Below are 21,664 nucleotides of genomic sequence, written 5' to 3' on the forward strand. Positions count from 1 at the left end.
TATTGTAGGATTTTTAAAGAGTTGTCAAAACTGATGGCATTAGGTATTCTACCAACATTGGCTGGAAAAAAATCTTGACTGAAGAGCTTGTCATTGCAGAAGTAGGATACTGGAGAGAATGTATTTAAATGCCAACCTGTGAAGTAAAGGGTCAGATGATGGTTTATGTCAATATTGAGAATGTAAGTACTAAAAGGATTGGCCATTTATTTTGATAGCTGTCTCAACTGAAGATTCTCAAAAATGGTAAGAGTCTTGATAGGCATTGGATGTTTCTTTGTCATGTTACTCAAATTCTGTTTTATGAGGTGCTAACTTTACTTCACTGTGTTTAAATCCATATATTATATATTTGGCAATTAAGAGAAAAAGACTAGGCCATGAGTCTTGATGAAGCATATTGTGATTTAGGCAGATTATACTCCAAACTTAAATATTTTAATTTTATTCTGAAGAACAAATTCATGATACTTTAAATGAATTTTCTGATATCTTGGTTCTCTGAAAATCTATAAATGATGATTGGGAACTGAACATAAAAGCTCCATGCTAAATGTTGGGAGCCCAAGAGATCAGAGGGTTTTTGCCTTCAGGAGCCACATGGTCTGAGGAGGCAGGATAGGTGCAGTGAAATGTAACTGGCAATACTATCACTGTGGTAAGTACCACTTGTAATGAGAATCTTGGTACTTGCTGTTCCCCCGGAAGTACTTTCACTGCAGACAGACCTTCCTCATGGTTGGTGCTCAGCTGTCACCTTCACTATAGGCTATTCCCTCAGCTCGTATTTAAAAATAGTGCACGCATCCCTCCCCTGCATCCTTGACCCTCCCTCCCTGGTTTATGTTCTCCACAACATCTGTTGACGCAGAGGACTGTTTTTCAGTCTCCTCTCACAGGACAAACCCTGAAGGCGCAGTGTTTTATTTATTGCTTTATCCTTAGGTCTGGAAGGGTGCCTGGCATTCAGTATGCAGTCACAAAGTAGTGTATGAATGAATGGATAGATGGGAAAGATTTCAGAAAAGAATTAAACGTAGAAAGAACCATAGCAGGGCCTAGACTCACTGGGGTTAGGGAGGAGAGAAAGGCCTAAGAGATCCAAGGCAGGGGGCAAAATCTCGAAGAATTTGTATCTTAAACTTTTTTTTTTTTTTTGCCAAGACGGGTCTTGCTCTGTCGCCCAGGCTGGAGTGCAGTGGCGCGATCTCATCTCACTGCAACCTCCAGCTCCCGGGTTCAAGCGATTCCCCTGCCTCAGCCTCCCGAGTAGCTGGGATTACAGGTGTGCACCACCATGCCCAGCTAATTTTTGTATTCTTAGTAGAGACAGGGTTTTGCCATGTTGGCCAGGCTGGTCTCGAACTCTTGACCTTATGATCTGCCTGCCTCGGCCTCCCAAAGTGCTGGGATTACAGGCATGAGCCGCCAACACCCGGCCCACCTATTTTAAGTACTGCCTGTGACTGGTGTAAAACCACTTAGATATCGTAGTACCACAGATGCTCGTGGTGGGATTATGCCCTGATAAGCCCACCATAAGCTGAAAACATGGTAAGCCAAAAATGCATTTACTACACCTAACCTACTGAACATCATAGCTCAGCCTAGCCTACCTTAACTTGCTCAGAATACTTTCCATTAGCCCACAGTTGTGCAAAATCATCTGGCAATACAGCACGCTGTAGAGTTATCAATTTGCCCTCGTGATCACATGGCTGGCTGGGAGTGGTGGCTCACTACTGCCGCCCAGCATCACGAGAGGATTGTACCACTTTCTACTGAATACATATTGCTTTCTCACCATTATGGAAAAATTGTTAAGTTGAACCATCATAAGTTGAGGACTGTCTGTACTGTTACTTTACAAGTCTAAGTGTCTGAAGTGCAATTACCGCTTGTGTGATTACCCGTGATGCCCTGTATCTACATCTCCATTTTGATGTCATCAAGTCACCTCAGTTGAAAGAACTCTAACCTCTTGTAGCTTCACTGTTATATTTTCAATACTTTTATGTTACTTCTTCATGTGGGTTGACATTGGTATGCTTTATCAGTCTTGTTCCAGTTAAAGGGCAGAGAAGGTAGAAATTCTAATGGCCTTGCATTTTAATTGTGAAACTTACAGGAGAATTTTTAAAGCAAACACAGGGCCACTGTTCAAGTTAAGAAATAGAACATAGAAGTCCCCTGTGAATCCATCCTTGATTTCATTTCACTCTTTCCCCTCAGGTAATTCTTGCATACTATCCAGCTGCCATACAAGTTGAACATCTCTAATCCAAAATCCAAAACGTTGAGTGCCAAAGTGAGACAACAAATAGAAAATACCACGAATAAGTACTTAATACAAGCTTTGTTTCATGCACAAAAGTATTTAAAATATTGCATAAAATTACTTTCAGGCTGTGTGTGTAAGGTGACATATGAAATAAAGTGTTTAGACTCGGGTCCCATCCCCATGATATCTTGTTCCAAAGTCTGAGAAAAATCTGAAACACTTCTGGTCCCAAGCATTTTGGATAAGGGATACTCAACCTGCATTAAGTATTTCCTTCTTTTTTAAAGCCACTTGTATAGTATCCTTAAACACAACATCTTGTGTCATTTTGAACAACTGAAAAAAACAAACTTAGCTTTTTGAGGGCAGTGTTTGCTACCAATTAGATGAAAGCATCCTAGGGAAGATGAACTGTGAACAGTCCCTGGGTCTGACTTCCACTTCTAGAGTTTACAAGAACCCATGTTTAGATGTCAGTGAGCAAGGTGATGAGTGAGTTTTAGGGAACAAGTCACAGTTTAGGCATCCAGGATCTGCAGAAATATGCTTAGAGGATTGCATTCTTGTTTTATATTTTCTGCTTCTAAACTCACCCTGACCTCTCAAGATCAATGCAGAACCTTCCTATGGGGTGAAATGAGTGTCTCCAACTGATCTAGAGATCAGGATATGAAAGGGAGAGCAGGCACTTTATTAGAATATGGCCAAACATGACAAGTGTAGAACAAAATGGGAGCCAGACTTCCTTGAATATACTATCTTGAGATTATGAAGGCAGTGAATATCTTAGTCGTGATAGCCCTCAACACGTCTGTCTCTTTAATCACACACCTCAAACCTCGACTGGTTGCTCTTTGGTTGTTGTGCCCAGCTATCATACTGGGAATTCCCTTTTCACTATCTAGTGTATAATTGCCTTTTCCTATATCTCATTTACATGCTTGTGGATCACGTCCTCCAGTAATTCATGAAATGGGGTACAGGGGATGTAGACTTTTTGGGAACTTGGATGTCTGGAAATATATTCTACACTTAATGTTGGATTGACAGCTTGACTGAATATAGAATTCTTGGTTGTAGATTATTTTACCTCAGAAGTTTAACGGGTTTCTTCCATTCGTTTCCATTTCCAATTTTGCTTTTTAGGAATCTGGAGCCATCCTGATTGCTGATTGTTTGTATCTAATTTTTCTTTGGAAGTCTGTAGAATCTGTCTTCAGTGTTCTGAAACTTCCATTTTACTGAGTCTTTTAAATCAGAAGGTGTATTAGGGTTCTCTAGAGGGACAGAACTAATAGGATAGATCTAATTTATTAAGTATTAACTCACAATCACAAGGTCCCACAATAGGCCCTCTGCAAGCTGAGGAGCAAGAACAACCAGTACAGTGCCCAAACTGAAGAACTTGGAGTTCAATGTTTGAGGGCAGGAAGCATCGAGCATGAGAGAAAGATGTAGGCTGGGAGGCTAGGCCAGTCTAGTCTTTTCACCTTTTTTTTCTGCCTGCTTTAGATTCGATCTGCGCTGGCAGGTGACTAGATGGTGCCCACCCAGATTAAGGATGGGTCTGCCTTCCCCAGCCCACTGACTCAAATGTTAATCTCCTCTGGCAACACCCTCAGACACACCCAGGATCAATAACTTTGCATCCTTCAATCCAATCAGGTTGACACTCAGTATTAACCATCACAAGTCTACCTCTTGTCAACTTCAACCCATACCCATCTCCTGAGATCATACATAATCTTCAAATAAAGACAATAATAAGGTAATAATTATGCCTAGCATAATACAACTATCCTTCATACAACCAGAAATGCACCAATCCCCAACCCAAATACTATTACATAAAGTTAATACTTAAATGCTGATGTGAAGTCAATAAATCTCATGTCACATGATGAAGGAAAAAGTAAATAAAATGAAGATACCTTCTTAGTACAAGTGTGTACATGCACAAACATGTTTTTAACAAAAGAAGGAGGAAATACTAATGACAATAACAGTCCTCATTTCTGCAGCTGATCACGTGGTCATAGCTGGTATTGATGACTATATTCTTCTACTACCCATTCTGTATTCCCTTTTTCTTCAGCAGGCACCTCAGCAGGTCATGGTTTTTTCCTGGTGGAGTGACCCAAACCTTCATTCCTGAAGGGTCTGGGCCATTTGTAGTCCTGCCTGGATTGGGCTGTTGTAGTTTCCCATTGACCTGAATCACAGGACATGGTAATACTAAGAGACACCCTAATAGATCTCCTGTATTCCATGCCTACTCTTCCTTACCTCTGTTGTGGAGTAGTAGCGCATACACGACCTTCTGGAGAACTTTACCGCAGCCCTTCAAAGTATTGTCACCTAGTTGGTATTATAATTGTGACTTCAAAAGGCCATCCCACCATTCTATCAATCTAACTGCCTCAGGATGGTGAAGAACATAGTGAGACCAGTGAATTCCATGAGCATGAGCCCACTGCCGCACTTCTTTATCTGTAAAGTGAGTGCCTTGGTCAGAGGCAATGCTGTGTGGAATGCCATGACAGTGGATAAACCATGCTATGAGTCCATGGGTGGTAGTCTTGGCAGAAGCATTGCATGGAGGATAGGCAAACTCATATCCAGAGTGAGTGTTTATTCCAGTGAGGAGAAACCTCTGCCCTTTCCATGGTGGAAGAGGTTCAACATAATCAACCTGGCTGATCACCCTGAGAAATGGTGCCATATCGAGGTCTCAGTGTTGGTCTCTGCTGCTGGCAAATTGGGCACTCAGCAGTGGCTGTAGTCAGGTCAGCTTTGGTGAGTGGAAGTCCACGTTGCTGAGTCCATGCATAACCTGCATTCCTGCCACCATGGCCACTTTGTTCATGGGCCCATTGGGCGATGACAGGGGTGGCTGGGGAAAGAGGCTGAGTGGTGTCCACAGAACGGGTCATCCTATCCACTTGATTATTAAAATCCTCCTCTGCTGATGTCACCAGTTGGTGAGCATTCACATGGGATACAAATATCTTTCCAGTTTTTGACCACTTAGAGAGGTCCATCCACATACCTCTTCCCCAAATTTCTTTGTCGCCAATTTTCCAATCATGCTTCTTCCAAGTCCCTGACTTTCCAGCCAAACCACTGGCAACAGCCCATGAATCAGTATATAATCGCACATCTGACCATTTCTCCTTTCATGCAAAGTGCACAAGCAAGTGCACTGCTCAAAGTTCTGCCCACTGGGAAAATTTTCCCTCACCGCTTTCAAGGATGTCCTAGGAAGGGGCTGTCCTTCAGGGATGTCCTAGAAAGGCAGCTGTCCACTTTTGGGTGGTGCCTCCATATTGTGCAGAACCATCTGTGAACCAGGCTCTAGTCTTCTCTTTTTCTGTCAGCTGATCATAGGGAACTCCCCATGAGGCCATTGGTGCAGGCTAGGGGAGAGAAGGCAAGGTGGTGGGAGTCTCCACCTTGTGCATTTGAGCCACTTCCTCATGTAACTTACTTGTGCCTTTAGGACTTGCTTGAGCTCGATCACGTATATACCACTTCCATTTGATGATGGATGCTGCTGTGCATGACCCACTTTAGGTGAGAAAGCACTCAGTTCATGATAGGCAGGTCAGGTTGCATGGTGACTTGATGACCCACAGTCAAACGTTCAGTTTCCACCAAAGCCTAGTAACAGGCCAAGAGCTGTCTCTCAAAAGGAGAGTAATTATCTGCAGAAGATGGCAGAGACTTGCTCCAAAATCCTGGAGGCCTCCACTGTGATTCACCTTTGGGGGCCTGCCAAAGGCTCCAAACAGCATCGCTATCTGCCACTGACACCTCAAGTACCATTGGATCTGCTGGGTCATATGGCCCAATTGACAGAGCAGCTTGCACAGCAGTCTGGATCTATTGCAGAGCCTTCTCCTGTTCTGGACCCCACTCAAAACTGGCAGCCTTTCAGGTTACTTGATAAGTGGGCCGAATTAACACACCCAAATGAGAAATGTGTTGCCTCCAAAATCCAAATAGACTCACTAGACATTGTGCCTCTCTCTTGGTGGTTGGAGGGGCCAAATGCAGCAACTTATCCTTCATCTTAGAAGGAATATCTCAACAGGACCTATACCACTGGACCCCTAGAAATTTTATTATGGAAGAAGTTCCCTAAATTTTCATCAGATTTCCCATCCTCTGGCACGCAAATATCTCACCAATAAGTCCAGTGTGTTTACTACTTCTTGCTCACTGGATCCAGTCAGCATAATGTCATGAATGTAATGGACCAGTGTGATACCTTGTAGAAGCAAAAAGTGATCAAGGTCTCTCTGAGTAAGATTATGACACAAAGCCAGAGAGTTAATATACCTCTGAGGTAGAACAGTAAAGGTATATTTCTGGCCTTGCCAGCTGAAGGCAAATTGCTTCTGATGGGCTTTACGGACAGGAATGGAGAAAAGGGCATTTGCCAAGTCAATGGCTGCATACCAGGTACCAAGAAATGTGTTAATTTGCTCAAACAGTGAAACCACATCTGGTACAGCAGCTGCAGTTGGAGTCACCACTTGGTTAAGCTTATGATAATCCACTGTCATTCTTCCAGATCCATCTGTCTTCTGCACAGGCCAAATGGGAGAGTTGAACAGGGATGTGGTAGGAATCACCACCCTGAGTCTTTCAAGTGCTTGATGGTGGTACTAATCGCCACAGTCTCTCCAGGGATGTGATACTGTTTTTGATTTACTATTTTTCTAGGTAAAGACAGCGCTAATGGCTTTCATTTGGCCTTTCTCACCATAATAATCCTCACCTGACCAATCAGGGAGCCAATGTAGGGGTTCTGCCAGCTGCTAAGTATGTCTATGCCAATTTTGCATTCTGGCACTGGGGAAATGACCACAGGATGAGTCCAGGGATCCACTGGACCCACTGTAAGTCGGACCTGAGCTGAAACTCCATTATTACCTGACCTCCATAAACCCATACGTTAACTGGAGGACCATAATGATGTTTTGGGTCCCCTGGAATCATCAGCTCAGAGTCAGTGTCCAGTAGTTCCCGAAATGTCTGATCATTTCCCTTTTCCCCAATGCATAATTACCCTGGTACAAGGCCAGAGGTCTTCTTGGGGAAGGATGGGAGAAAGATTAACAGCATAAATTGTCAGTAGTGTAATGGAGACCTTTTTCAAAGGGACCTGGCCTGCCCTTCATTCAAGCAGCTCTGGGTTCGTAAACTGGCTCAAGTCTGGAAATTAAGGGGCCATGATTCTCTGTTTTTATAATTCAGATTAGTCTTTTGTCTATTCAACCTAGAAGTTTTCTGCTTATATAAATTAAGTAAAAATGCAGTAAGTAGGCTTCCTTTCAATTTCACTTCTAGAAACACTGTGATTAGTCAGTGCCAGAGCTCTATATGTGTCAGACTATTCTGATTGTTGCCACGTTGCCTCTGCAGTCCATTACAGTAGCTACGTCCACTTTGCCTTTGATGGCTGAGTGCTGCCACTTGGCCCCTGCCACCTCGGGATCCAAATATTCCCACTATATTTATTTTTTGTTTTTTAAATTTATGTATTAGTCTGTTTTCATGTTGCCGATAAAGACATACCTGAGACTGGGAAGAAAAAGAGGTTTAATCAGAGTTACAGTTCCACATGGCAGGGGAGGCCTCAGAATCATGGCAGAAGGCAAAAGGCACTACTTACATGGTGGCAGCAAGAGAAAATGAGGAAAAAGCAAAAGTGGAAATCCCTGATAAATCCATCAGATCTCATGAGACTCAATCACTATCATGAGAATAGCATAGGAAAGACCGGCCCCCACTTAGTTATCTTCCTCTGGGTCCCTCCCACAACACACAAGAATTCTGGGAGATAAAATTCAAGTGGAGATTTGGGTAGGGACACAACCAAACCATATCATTCTGCCCCTGGCCCCTCAAAATCTCATGTCCTCACATTTCAAAGCCAATCATGCCTTCCCAACAGTCTCCCAAAGTCTTAACTCATTTCAGCATTAATCCAAAACTCAACAGTCCAAAGTCTCATCTGAAACAAGGCAAGTCCCTTCCACCTATGAACTGTAAAATCAAAAGCAAGCTAGTTACTTCCTAGATAAAATGAGGGTACAGGTATTGGGTAAATACAGCCATTTCAAATGGGAGAAACTGGCCAAAACAAAGGGGTTACAGGGCCCATGCAAATGTGAAATCCAGCGGGGCAGTCAAATTTTAAAGTTCCAAAATGATCTCCTTTGACTCCATGTCTCACTTCCAGGTCATGCTGATGCAAGAGGTGGGTTCCTAAGGTCTTGGCAGCTCTGCCTCTGTGGCTTTGCAGGGTACAGCCTCCTTCCTGCCTGCTTTCATGGGTTGGTGTTGAGTGTCCTTTGCTTTTTGAGCCACACAGTTCAAGCTGTCAGTGGATCTACAATTCTGGAGTCTGGAGGACAGTGGCCCTCTTCTCACAGCTCCACTAGGGACTCTGTGTGAGGGCTCCAACCCCAGATTTCCCTTCCTCACTGCCCTAGCAGAGGTTCCCCATGAGGGCCCCACCCCTGCAGCAAACTTTTCCCTGGGCATCCAGGCATTTCCATACATCTTCTGAAATCTAGGGGGAAGTTCCCAAACCTCAACCTCAATTCTTGACTTCTGTGCACCCACAAGCTCAACACCATGTGGAAGCCGCCAAGGCTTGGGGCTTCCACCCTCTGAAGGCATAGCCCGAGCTGTACATTGGCCCCAATCAGCCACAGCTGAAGTGGCTGGGATACAGGGCACCAAGTCCCTAGGCTGTATATGGGTATCCTGGGCCCTGCCCCACGAAACCACTTTTTCCTCCTAGACCTCTGGGCATGTGATGGGAGGGGTTGCTGTGAAGGTCTCTGACATGGCCTGGAGACATTTTTTCCATGATCTTGGGGATTAACATTAGACTCCTTGCTACTTACGCAAATTTCTGCAGCTGGCTTTAATTTCTTCTCAAAAAATGGGTTTTTCTTTTCTACTGCATCATCAAGTTGCAAATTTTCTGAACTTTATCCTCTATTTCCCTTTTAAAATGGAATGCTTTTAACAGCACCCAAGTCACCTTTTGATGCTTTGCTGCTTAGAAATTTCTTCCACCAGATACCCTAAATCATCTCTCTCAAGTTCAAATTTCCACAAATCTCTAGGGTGGGGCAAAATGCCATCAGTCTCTTTGATAAAAAATAACAAGAGTCACCCTTGCTCCAGTTCCCAACAAGTTCCTCATCTCCATCTGAGACCACCTCAACCTGGACCTTATTGTTCATATCACTATCAGCATTTTTGTCAAAGCCATTCAACAAGTCTCTAGGAGGTTCCAAGCTTTCCCACATTTTCCTGTCTTCTTCTGAGCCCTCCAAACTGTTCCAACCTCTGCCTGTTACCCAGTTCCAAAGTCACTTCCACATTTTCGGGTATCTTTTCAGCAACACCCCACTCTACTGGTACCAATTTACTGTATTAGTCTGTTTTCACTTTGCTGATAAAGACATACCTGAGACTGGGAAGAAAAAGAGGTATAATTGGACTTACAGTACCACATGGCTGGGGAGGACTCAGAATCATGGCGGGAGATGAAAGGCACTTCTTACATGGTGACAGCAAGAGAAAATGAGGAAGAAGCAAAAGTGGAAACCCTTGAAAAACCCATCAGATCTCATGAGACTCATTCACTATCACAAGAATAGCATGAGAAAGACTAGCCCCCATGATTCATTACCTTCCCCTGGGTCCCTCCCACAACATGTGGTAATTCTGAGAGATACAATTCAAGTTGAGAGTTTGGTGGGGATACAGCCAAATCATATCAATTTATTTATTATTCTTTTATTTATTTTTTTGTTTTTGAGATGAAGCCTCTTTCTGTTACCCAGACTGCAGTGCAGTGGCAAAATCTTGGCTCACTGCACCCACCACCTCCCAGGTTCAAAGGATTCTCCTGCCTCAGCCTCCTGAGTATGTGGGACTGCAGGTGCTCACCACCACATCCAGCTAATTTTTGTATTTTTAGTAGAGACAGGATTTCATCATATTGGCCAGGGTGGTCTTGAACTCCTGACCTCAAGTGATCTGCCCATCTCAGCTTTCCAGAGTGCTCAGATTACAGGCGTGAGCCACCACTGCACCTGGCCTATTCCCACTGTTTTTAAATTTTGTAGTTGAGTGACTGTGTATCCCACTGTTAGATGTGACATGCAGAGAAAGGCAATTACAGGGCTCTTCAAAGATGCAGGTGCTGCCCTCACAAATCTGTTTTACAAGGCATTGGTCAAGGGTATATTTTCTGGACCCTCCCAGATGGGATGAGTACGTCTAAAGTGACTAATCCACTCCACCATCCCTATGCCTTTGGATCCCTTCTTCTACATTAAACCAAGAGAGATCAGGCATTTCCAGCTTGCTCACAGTAGGCCATCTTTTAATCCATATTTCAGCTAACCAAGCAAATAAACTATTAGAATTTTTAATTTTTTTAACTCCCTGAGCTGCAACATTAAATGCAAAGTCTCTACTAGTGTCCCCAAATCTATAAATTCAGCCTGATCCAACTCTATGTTCCTTCCACCATTATCCCACACCCTTAATATCCATTCCCATGCCTGTTCTCCAGATTTCTGTTTATATAAGTTAGAAAACAATTCTTTTCAAGTGTATCGCACCTCCTCATGGGTCTCATTCTCAACCTCACCTCTAGGGCCCCACGGGAATTTTGTCTATAGATCTAGAAGCAAACAGATGTGTTGGGGGTGGTTTCTGAGGAGAATCAACATTATCTTGCCTGGCAACTGTCTCAGGGGAGGCCATCACTGTTGCCTCAGGCAGCACAGGGTTTATCTCCTCAAAGGTGGAAAGGCTGACAGCAGCATGGGTCAGGGAAGGGATGTTGCCACTACTCGGGATGGGGAAGCTGTTTCTTCTGGCAAAAAATGTTCATCAGAGTTTACAAACTCAGTGTCCCCAGCTTCATCAGGGTCCTCCCATATGTCCCCATTCAAAGTTGCAGGGTCCCATTCTTTTCTAATCAATTCCCTCACTTTAACAGTAGACACCTGGCAAGGCTGTGCATGCACCTTTCACTGCAGGTCAGCCACTTGCATGATAAGAGCTTGTATCTGTTTTTCCACAATTTCAGCTCTTTCTCTACAGGAGATAAGACTCTCACTCAGGGCAATCTTAGGAGATTTGAGGCTCAGTATCTGCTTCTGAAGCTGGGAGTTAAAATCCCCGAATTCATCATTTTCTTTCATTACTTTGTCCCCTGAACTTAGGAGCAACCAACCAGCTTCATTATGTTCCTTGGTTCTCCACATATGGTCAAAGGTATTATGTATAGGGTCACTAAACTCCTTGCCTCTCATGAGCAATGAATCAGGAGGGTCAAATGCATTTATTTTGTGTAACTCTCTAAACAGTTCATGCCAAGGTCTATCAGTGTTCTCCATACTATTAGAAGTAGAGTCCTTAGCATTTTTGGGTCTAATTATATTAAGCAACCAACTCCAGAAACCCCAAACCAATGAAAGAACTCCATTCTTAATATTCTGTTCTTCTGGAACTCCTGGTACAAAAATCTGTATTAGTCAGGGTTCTCTAGAGAGACAGAACTAATAGGAAATATATATAAAGGGAATATATCTATAAAGGGAAATGTATTAAGTATTAACTCACATGATCACAAGGTCCCACAATAGGCCATCTGCAAGCTGAGGAGCAAGGAGAGCCAGTCTGAGTCCCAAAACTGAAGAACTTGGAGTCTGCCGTTCAAGGGCTAGAAGCATCCAGCACGGGAGAAAGATGTAGGCTAGGAGGTTAGGCCAGTCTAGTTTTTTTCATATTTTTCTGCCTGCTTTATATTTTAGCCTTGCTGGCAGCTGATTAGATGGTGCCCACCGAGATTGAGGGTGGGTCTGCCTTTCCCAGCCCACTGACTCAAGTGTTAATCTCCTTTGGCAACACCCTCAGAGACACACCCATGATGAATACTTTCCATCCTTCAAATCAATCAAGTTGACACTCAGTATTAACCACCACAGGAGGTTTATGTCCTTCTTTTTTGGAAATAATTAAAAATTATTTTTATTCTCTTCCTTGTATTTTCTCCTTTTTCTCTCTTGAAGTATTATTTGGAGTAGACCTGTCTGGACTGGTATTCTAATTTGCTTGTTTCTTTCCCATTTCTATGCCATTTTACTTTACTTTCTGGGAGATTTTCCTAATTTTATCTTTCAACTCTCTATTGAGTTTTTCTCCTAAAGACTTTTTAAATTTCTTTTTTTTTTTTTTTTTTTTTTTTTTTGAGACAGAGTTTCACTCTCGTTGCCCAGCCTGGAGTGCAATGGCACCATCTTGGCTCACCACAACCTCCGCCTCCTGGGTTCAAGCTTTTCTCCTGCCTCAGCCTCCTCAGTAGCTGGGATTACAGGCATGAACCACCACGCCTGGCTAATTTTTGTATTTTTAGTAGAGACAGGATTTCTCCATGTTGGTCAGGCTGGTCTCAAACTACCGACCTCAGGTGATCCACCTGCCTCTGCCTCCCAAAGTGCTGGGATTACAGGTGTGAGCCACTGTGCCCAGCAAGACTTTTTTAATTTCTAAGAGTTATAATTTTCCTTTAATTTTTTTTTTTTTGGTCTGTTTTGGACTTACCTGCTAGAGACGTTCTTCAGATCTTTGGAAATTCCTGTCTGTTTGCTCATCATTAAGATTGGAAGAGGAAAATAATGGAAATAATGAACAAGTGAGCAGTATTTCATAACTGAGCTGTATTGTAGGGTGGCCTGAGTGAGCTGTTTGGGAATCTCCCAATATCAGTATCTTTACATACTTGCTAGTGGAAGAATTTGATCCCCAGAGAAGTTACATTTTGCCCTGAGGGTAAGGGTTTGGCAAGCAGAGTCCTCTAAGCCAAGTAGAAGAAGATGGGCATGTGGATATTCTCTGCTTTCAGGATCACTATTCATGAAATTAATCACTAGATTGTATATATGTACCTGTATACATGTATATATAGACATGCATACATATATAGCTGATTCTTGTTATTCATGGATTCCCTGTTTGCAAATTTACCTACTTGCTAAAACTTACTTGTAACCCTAACATCAGTACTTGTGGCACTTTTACAGTCATTTGCAGACATGCACATATTGATAAAAAAGTTGAGTCATCCAGCACAGTTTCCCAGCTGAGGTTGAACAAGGTAATACTCTACTTTCTTGTTTTAGTGCTCATAATGTACTCAAGTTCCTTCCATGGGCTATTTAGTGCCACATTTTCCACATTTTTGTGCTTTTTCTTTGGTGATTTCACTGTTTAAAATGGCCGTGTTAGCCAGGTGTGGTGGTGTGGGCCTGTGCTCCCAGCTACTCGGGAGGCTGAGGTGGGAGGATCGCTTGAATCCAGGAGGCAGAGGTTGCAGTGTGCCAAGATCACACCACTGTACTCCAGCCTGGGTGACAGAGCAAGACTTTGTCTCAAAGGTGGAAGGGGAGGGGGAAAGGCTGCCTAGAACAGTGCTGAAGTGCTGTCTAGTGTTCCTAAGCTCAAGGCTGTGATTTGCCCTAAGGAGAAAATATGTGCTTTAGGTAAGCATTCAGTCATGAGTTACAGCGCTATTGGCATGAGTTCAACATTACTGAATCAATGCTATAAAAAGGTGTCTTTAAACAGAAACATGCATAAAACAAGGTTTTGTATTGATCCATTAACAAAAATGTTGTGACCAGAGACTCACAGGAACCTAACCCTATATTTCCCCTAGGAGCCACAGTTCAGTATTTGCTAATTCAGTGCTCACAGTGACTTTATAGAACTTAACTACCAAAAATAATGAGAATTGACTGTATGTATGTCTGTATCTATACCTACCTATCTGTTTTTGCTGTAGTACTCATGCCTTCAGATGTGCCTCATATTGACTAATGCACAGACTGCTTATTTTTTCCTTTCCAGAAAGTAGAATCACCTAGAGACGGGGAAGGGCATTTATCCAAGGAGCAGGAGAGTTGTGGTGTGGGGCAGGGGTTGGGGGTGGGGCGTGATCTAGGAATCTTAACTTCTTTCAAACAGCTTTCCCCTTGGTCCTCCATATTTTGACAGTCTCTTCCTCCTCATTCACCTGCCCCAGTTGTAGAGGTACATGCTGTCCAGGAGTTCCTGTGACTTTTAAGAGTCTGTAGTGTGAATCTGGATGGTTCTTAGTTCTCCCTTACTGTTAGTTTGGGAAGTAGAGTTTGGTGTTGCTTTAAGTCCTCCAAGTCAGTTACAATGTCTATTAGCTTTCCAAATTTTAGGTTTCTTGTTTTCTTTCCTCCCTGCCCTATGTTTCTATGTCCCTTTGTCCCTTTACTATAGCTTTATTGGGGTTTGGGGAGAAAGCAAAATTAGATGGGAAGATCTAAATTAGATAGGATCTGCTATCCTAACTGAGTCTTAATTCTATTTCTTATCTCATGACTCATGTTCCTGAGATATTGGTAAGTTGAGGCCATTATTCCACCCCCTTGCCATAGGGCCAAGGAAGATGTTGATATTGCTAAACATTTACATGTTCTGGACTGCAAAGAACTTAACAGCTGTAATTTGCAGGCATCTGAATGAGAAAGTGTCTTCCTTTTTTCTTCTCTACCATGCTCCTTTAAGAAAATGTGGATAGCTTAGTTCTCTACAAAGCATTCTTAACTTCCAGCTCAAGAAAGAGAATATCTGGTCAAAAGTAAAACTTTTTCAATTTTAATCTAACCCTAATTCTCTCTATGCTTCTTTGTAATGTTTGTTTGTTTTCGTTTTTGTTTTTTTTTCCTGCTCAAGTTGTCCCTGATTTTTTTTTTTTTTTTTTTGAGACAGGGTCTAGCTCTGTTGCCCAGCAGGCACAATCAATCATGGCTCACTGCAACCTCAGCCTCCTGGACTCAAGCGATTCTTTGGCCTCAGCCTCCTGAATAGCTGGGACCACAAGTGCATGCTACCATGCCTGGCTAATTTTTTAAATTTTTTGTAGAGATGAGGGTCTCACTGTGTTTCCCAGGCTGGTATTGAACTCCTGGGCTCAAGCAATCCTCTCTCCTCAGCCTCCCAAAAATACTGGGATTACAGTTGGGAGCCACCATTCCTGGCCTATGTTTTATTTTTGATGTGTTAAACAGAGCTTTATCACTCCCAGATTACTTTCTGTTACTCATTTTTAACATTTTCAAAGATTATAAACCAATGTTTAGAAATAATAGCCACTATAATAGTTTACCAAGTATGATTCCAGATAGAGAGGAAAAAGAAATCGCTGAGGTGATACTCATTGTTTTAGAACATTTTCTTCCAAAGGGTTTCTTTTTATTTTTTGAAAGGCACTTATTTGTTCTGATTTTTAAAATAGTGATGCATAATTTTCACTAAAAGTTTGGAAATACAGAAAACTAAAAGTAATATTCATCTTTATTCATACCCAAAGTAATTACTCTGTGTGTGCCCTTCCAGTCTTTATTAGTAAATATATGAACAAAATGTTTCATTAATATTTTTCCATGTTATTCTCCCACAAATTCCTTTAAATTAATATAAAAATGGTTCAGCAATTTTTGGCAACCTATTTCTGTCAGAGGCCAAGTAGTATAATTTTTGGCTTTGCAGGTCATATGGCCTTCATTGAAAGTATTAAACTCTGCTGTTGGAGCAGGAAAGCAGCAATAAATTCTGTGTATACAAATGAGCATGGCTGTGTTCCCATAAAACTTTATTTACAAAAAAAAGTGTCAGATTTGGCCCACTGGCTACAGTTTGCTGAACCCTAGATATTATTTTTAAACTTTTTATTTTGCCATAACTATAGTTTTACAAAATGTTACAACATAGCACAGAGAGATGCTGGATGCCATTTACCCAGTTTTCCCTAAGTTACATCTTAAATAACTATAGTACAATATCAAAACCAGGAAACTGACATTAGTACAAGTTGTGTTCACAGTCTGTACCATTTGATAACATGCAAAACCACCTCACAGTGAAGATACAGAACTATTCCATCACACAGAGATCTCCCTCATTCTAACCTCATAGAATCACAACTACCTTCCACCCCACTCCCACTCATCTTTATCCTTTTACAGTCTCTAATCTGTGTCCTATCTCTCTAATTTTGTCATTTTTTAATAAGTTGTGCAGGTGAAATCACACAGTATGTGACCTTTGAAGATGGGCTCATTTCACCCAGCATTGAAATCCATCCAGGTTATTGCATGTATCAGTGGTGTTCTTTTTCAGCTGGGCATGGTGGCTTACACCTGCAATCCCAATACTTTGGGAGGCCAAGGTGGGAGGACTGCTTGAGGCCAAGAGTTCGAGCCAGTCTGAGCAATATAGTGAGACCCCGTCTCTACAAAAAATAAAAAATCTAGCTGGATGTGGTGGCACATGCCTGTTGTCCTAGCTACTCAAGAAGCTCGGGTGGGAGGATTGCTTGAGTCCAGAAGGTAGAGGCTGTAATGAGCTGTGATCATCCCACTGTACCCTAGCCTGGGTGAAAGACCGAGACCCTGTCTCAAAAAAAAAAAAAAAAAGTGGTCTTTTTATTGTTGAGCAGTATTCCAGGCTATAGATGTACCACAGTTTGTTTAACCGGTCACCTACTGAAAGGCATTTTAGAAGTCTCAAAAGGTTCTTTTAATGTTCTAGCAATCACATATTCCATGTGATTCAATACACAGAAACAAACACTGCAGACCACATTGATCTCCCTGTTTGATTCAGCTGGCTAGGTAAGTGTTCCCTTCCTTCCTTATACTCAAGCTTCTGAGTTGAATATGGTTCAGAATGTGGTGGTCCATCTGTATCCAAGTATTGAATTGAATCATATCATTTGTATCTGTCAGTATTTTAAATTCATTGACTCACTGATTTCAACCAGAGGTCATTGATCCTCTAGGGATTTCTAGTTGCTTTGCAGGTGAGTACTAACATCTCTCTAGTTGTAGTGATGGTTGAATTAATAGTCTTAATACTTGGAAAGAGACTCAAATTCAAGTCTCAGTATTACCACTTACTACCTGCAGTCTTAGAGAAGTTACCTACTTGGGCCTCCGTTTTCTCATTTGTAAAATAAAAATAGTACTAACCCTGTCTCATATGGTCACTGTGAGGATCACATGAGATAACATAGGAAAACACCACACAAATGTTACTGTAATATTCGTAAAAATAGGTTATCCTTCACTAGTGTTTTAGAAAGAGCAGCAGTAGTTTTGTAATCAAGATGAGTACTTTCAGGTTGTGGTACCCTTGCTTAAAAATATGTATACATATTTTATATATATTTATATATATATATATTTAAATGAAGTTTTACAAACTGCTCCAAAAGAACAGGGAGGGCAAGAGGTATTTCTGTGTGCTGTGATGGATGGCCTGTGTTGAAAATACAATACCAATTAGCAGATGTGAGAAGAAATCATTTAAATCAACAACGTCTGTAGCAGGCTACCCATCTGCTTCCTGTTAACTAGGTCTTCCTTTTTCAAACTGTCTTCCTTCGGTTTCCATGACCCTGTTCTCTCCTGTTTCTCCTCCTGGCTTATCATCATCATTTTCTTGGCCCTAAATATAAGTTTCCCTAAGGATCATCTCTGCACTTCTCTTTCCATGACTTCTTCCCTGGCAATATCATGCCTTTACTTCATTTCTCAAAGCCTACATCTGTGTCTCTAACCCTGACCTCCCTCATTTCCATCCTGCTGGCCGAACAACTCTATTTCAACTCAGTGTTTCCAAAGCTGAAGTCATTTTTCTTCCTAAGATGGCCCTTCTTTTCCAGTTTCCTGTTTCTATCCCACACTCCCAGCATCTTCTCAGTCCTTCTGCCTCTAAACGTAGAATAGTCCTCAAGCATTCTTTTCTCTTTGCCACCTCCTAACTCCCACAAATCTAATCAGGCTGTTGACTCTTTGATACAGAATCACTCATCTCCTATTTCCTTTCCATTTCAGGCCTCCACCTTCAGCTTTTTTGTGTGTATGTGGGGGAGACAGGGTCTTGCTCTGTCTCCCAGGCTGGAGTGCAGTGTTATGATCATGGCTCACTGCAACTTCTGCCTCCTGGGCTCAAGTGATCCTCTCACCTCAGCCTCCTGAGTAGCTGGGATCACAGGCGCGAGCCACCCTAAGCCCAGCTAATTTTTTATTTTGTGTAGAGACACAATCTCCCTATGTTGCCCAAGCTGGTCTCAAATCCCTAGATTCAAGCAATCCTCCTGCTTCAGCCTCCCATAGTGTTGGGATTACAGGCGTGAGCCAGCACACCTGACCCACCTGCAGCTTTTTCACTAAACTCCGCTCTTCTCCCACTATACTCGCAATCCGTTTGCCCCTTCTTGCCTTTCTCACATCCATCTTCCACAGCTCTGTTTAGGTTCTTCCAACTTAATGTCTCTTGTTGCTTTCCTTGCATGTAGAGTAAAGCCCAGATGGCTGGTCTAATATAAAGTCTATGCTCAGACCTCAAACTGCTGTTTTTATTAACCTAAGACATCATAGCTTTGATCAAAGTGCTTTTTAAATCTTAACATATTTGACTCCTGATGAACCAAAAGGAAGTAATACAAAAAAACTTTTTTCAGAATTTCATAATATTTTGCTTTTCTCATGATACTTTTCTAATGTCATTAATTTATCTGCATACTTTTTTTCTGTGCTGGTCCCATGTATGATTTCTCCCAATATTTCCACAGAATTGCATATAGCCAATATCTATTTATCGAATGAATGATTGTTTCTATGTTAGAAATTCAATTCTTGCTTGGCCCATGCATTCAACCAATACCTTGAGTACCTTACTATGGGTTAAGCACTTGCATTGGGCATAAAATAGGCACAGTCTCAGCCTTCATAGAACTTACATTCTCGTAGGAATCCCAAAGATGTTACCACTGGATTATTTATGACTGCCTTTATACTAAGGTATTTTTTGCTTGTATCTCAAGCAAAGTTATCAGGCACTTCATGTAAGAATATATTAAATATTAAATCAAATAATTATACTCTGGTTGCCTGAAGGATATGGAATTTACTTGTTTAGTGAAGTGAGGAGTTTATATCAGGAAAGGAAAACACAAGTGAGTTTACACAGGGTCTTCCCAAGGGGAAGAAGCAGTTGGTGGGGAGGGAAAAAAGAGTGAAGATATCAAGCTATTGAGGTCACCTCCAGTCAGTCATTTCTTCTCAGCCAGGCAATTCCATGAAACTAACATAATGTACTCTTGAATTTTACACAGATGGCAATCAGGAATTGTTTCCCTGTGAAGTCTGTGGAAGACGTTTTGCAGCAGATGTTCTGGTAAACATAAAGACATTTTGTAGATGTGTTTCATTGGACTTAAATGAACTGTCAAGTCAGTGAGGAGGCGGCAGTGCAAAGATTAAAGACAGATGTGGAGGGGAAGCAAGGGAAGAGGAGAAGTACATAACCTATGGCTGATGGGCCCAGAGAACACTGAGGCAGATTGATGCTGCCTCATTCAAAAGTGACCCTGTTAAACATGGTCCTCCTGAAATGATGCCAGGTGGAAATCTCTTGGCATCGTCAATGATCCCTCAAGAGGTTTTGGCTTTTCCGCCTTTTCTTTAAGCATCAAAAATTCAAATTTCAAGGCCAAAGCACCAGGGAAATTAGCTAGTCAAGAGGAATGAGCATTGAATTTTAGACATCTGGAAACTTGGCTTTTAGCCGCAAATTTGTCACTAATCCTGACAAGTCCTTTAACCTTCCTGTTTTCTGCTTTGCCACGTATACAGAACCTTCAAATTTGAGGGGTTTTATACCATTTGAACAAAATGATACATGGATGTAAGTCCTGTTCCAAGATCTAATTGTTGTCCAGATTCAAGCTAATAGCATGTCAAGTCCCCTGATTGATGGCTATAAAGTTGAATAAAAGCTTGATTCATTTCAAAATTAGGGAATTAAATAGATGGTATGCCCCAATATTATAAAGGGGTTCCCAAGAAAGATGATTTTTTTCAAAAAGAAAATCTAAGATGATAATACAGCTGTCAGTTGGGACATTTTAGATAAAGGAGACTTTTCTGGAACTTAAAGGATGTGGACTGTAAGTCTGACTACGTTTGGGACAAAAGACTATAAAATGAGGTTGTAGGTTTTATTTTTCTGGAGAATTTAAAAAATGAAATAGCTGTCTTTTAGTTAACTGTGGTTAGAGCTTCCTGAAACTAGAGGGAGAGCTTGCGGGGCTGGTTGTGGCCCTGTAGCCCACCAGTGTGTGTCACTGCCTTTGCCAGCCTGGAGCCACACCCCCTGAGAATTAGTTTGAGACCTGGGAGGTTCCATCTGCAGAGGGATCTCTAAATGTCAGGTACATCTTGGATACTTTTGAGTTTCATTTCCTAAGCCTATTTCTAGGCTATGGAGGGCATTGATCAAATGATTTGATCTTTCTCTCTCCTTCAGCTTAAAATGGATGGCTTGTTCTTAGCCAGTGCAGTGATTTTTATAGAACTTGTATTTTGTGGGGTCTGACGAAGCTACTGTGTCAATGACGGTTATTATGTGGCACACATCCATGAAGGGAGAGGGCAAAGGTCCCATAGTGGCACAGTAGCACATTTTATACAGGCGGTACACAGGCAAAGCTCTGCGTGTTAGCTCCTCAGTTTTTGTATCAGAAATGTTGAATACTTGAAGGACTACTGACTGGAGTAAAGAGCATACTGCCCACATTTGAGTTAAATATATAAACCCAAATTTGAAGTAAGTCTTTTAGCTATAAAGGTATTTTATTGTCTTTGCTCAAGCACAATATCTAGTTATATGTAACATGGGATGAGAAGAGCTAAATGGATTTGCTCTGCCGTGACCTGTTAGAGAATGAACTAGGCTCTGAGGAGCAAACATAGTCACTGGAGTCGGGGCTGTCTAGGTACACCTAGGCATTAAAAACTGATTGTGCACTTTAGAAATTCCAATCCCTACTCTTCGTTTTCTAGGAAAGGCATGGACCAATATGTAAAAAACTCTTCAACAGAAAACGTAAACCTTTCAATTCTTTGAAGCAAAGATTACAGGGCACTGACATTTCTACTGTGAAGAAGACTCCGCAATCCAAGGTACTCCTGATATCTTCTTTAGTGTTTGTTATTACATTCTGCGGTACTGTAAGGCCTGTTTCTGGTTTCATTTTTGCTTGATAATGCAGTAATGTAATGTAACTGTAATCCACCTTTACTGTTTTCTTTATAATCTTGCTTACTTAGATTTCCAAATATACTTCAGATATTTTCCAGATGTAGCAAAAAATAATCTTGTTTATGTTTTCATTAGAGTGGCTTTAAATCTAGCAATTAACCTGAGAAGAAAGTCACTTTTAATCTTACATTTGCT

General features: G+C 41.7%; 1 protein-coding gene across 2 annotated transcripts in view; it reads left to right on the plus strand.

Annotated features, from left to right (window-relative positions):
• Positions 1-21,664, plus strand: part of ZC2HC1B (zinc finger C2HC-type containing 1B) — a 101,307-nt gene that overhangs the window by 806 nt on the left and 78,837 nt on the right. For both annotated transcript variants that reach the window (XM_055266296.2, XM_055266287.2), the window contains exons 2-3: positions 19,542-19,603; positions 21,271-21,390. In XM_055266296.2, coding sequence (XP_055122271.1) covers positions 19,542-19,603; positions 21,271-21,390 — 182 coding nt within the window. The remainder of the gene's footprint in view (positions 1-19,541; positions 19,604-21,270; positions 21,391-21,664) is intronic.

This window comes from Symphalangus syndactylus, chromosome 2, assembly GCF_028878055.3.
Source record: "Symphalangus syndactylus isolate Jambi chromosome 2, NHGRI_mSymSyn1-v2.1_pri, whole genome shotgun sequence".
NCBI classification, from domain to species: Eukaryota; Metazoa; Chordata; class Mammalia; order Primates; family Hylobatidae; genus Symphalangus; species Symphalangus syndactylus.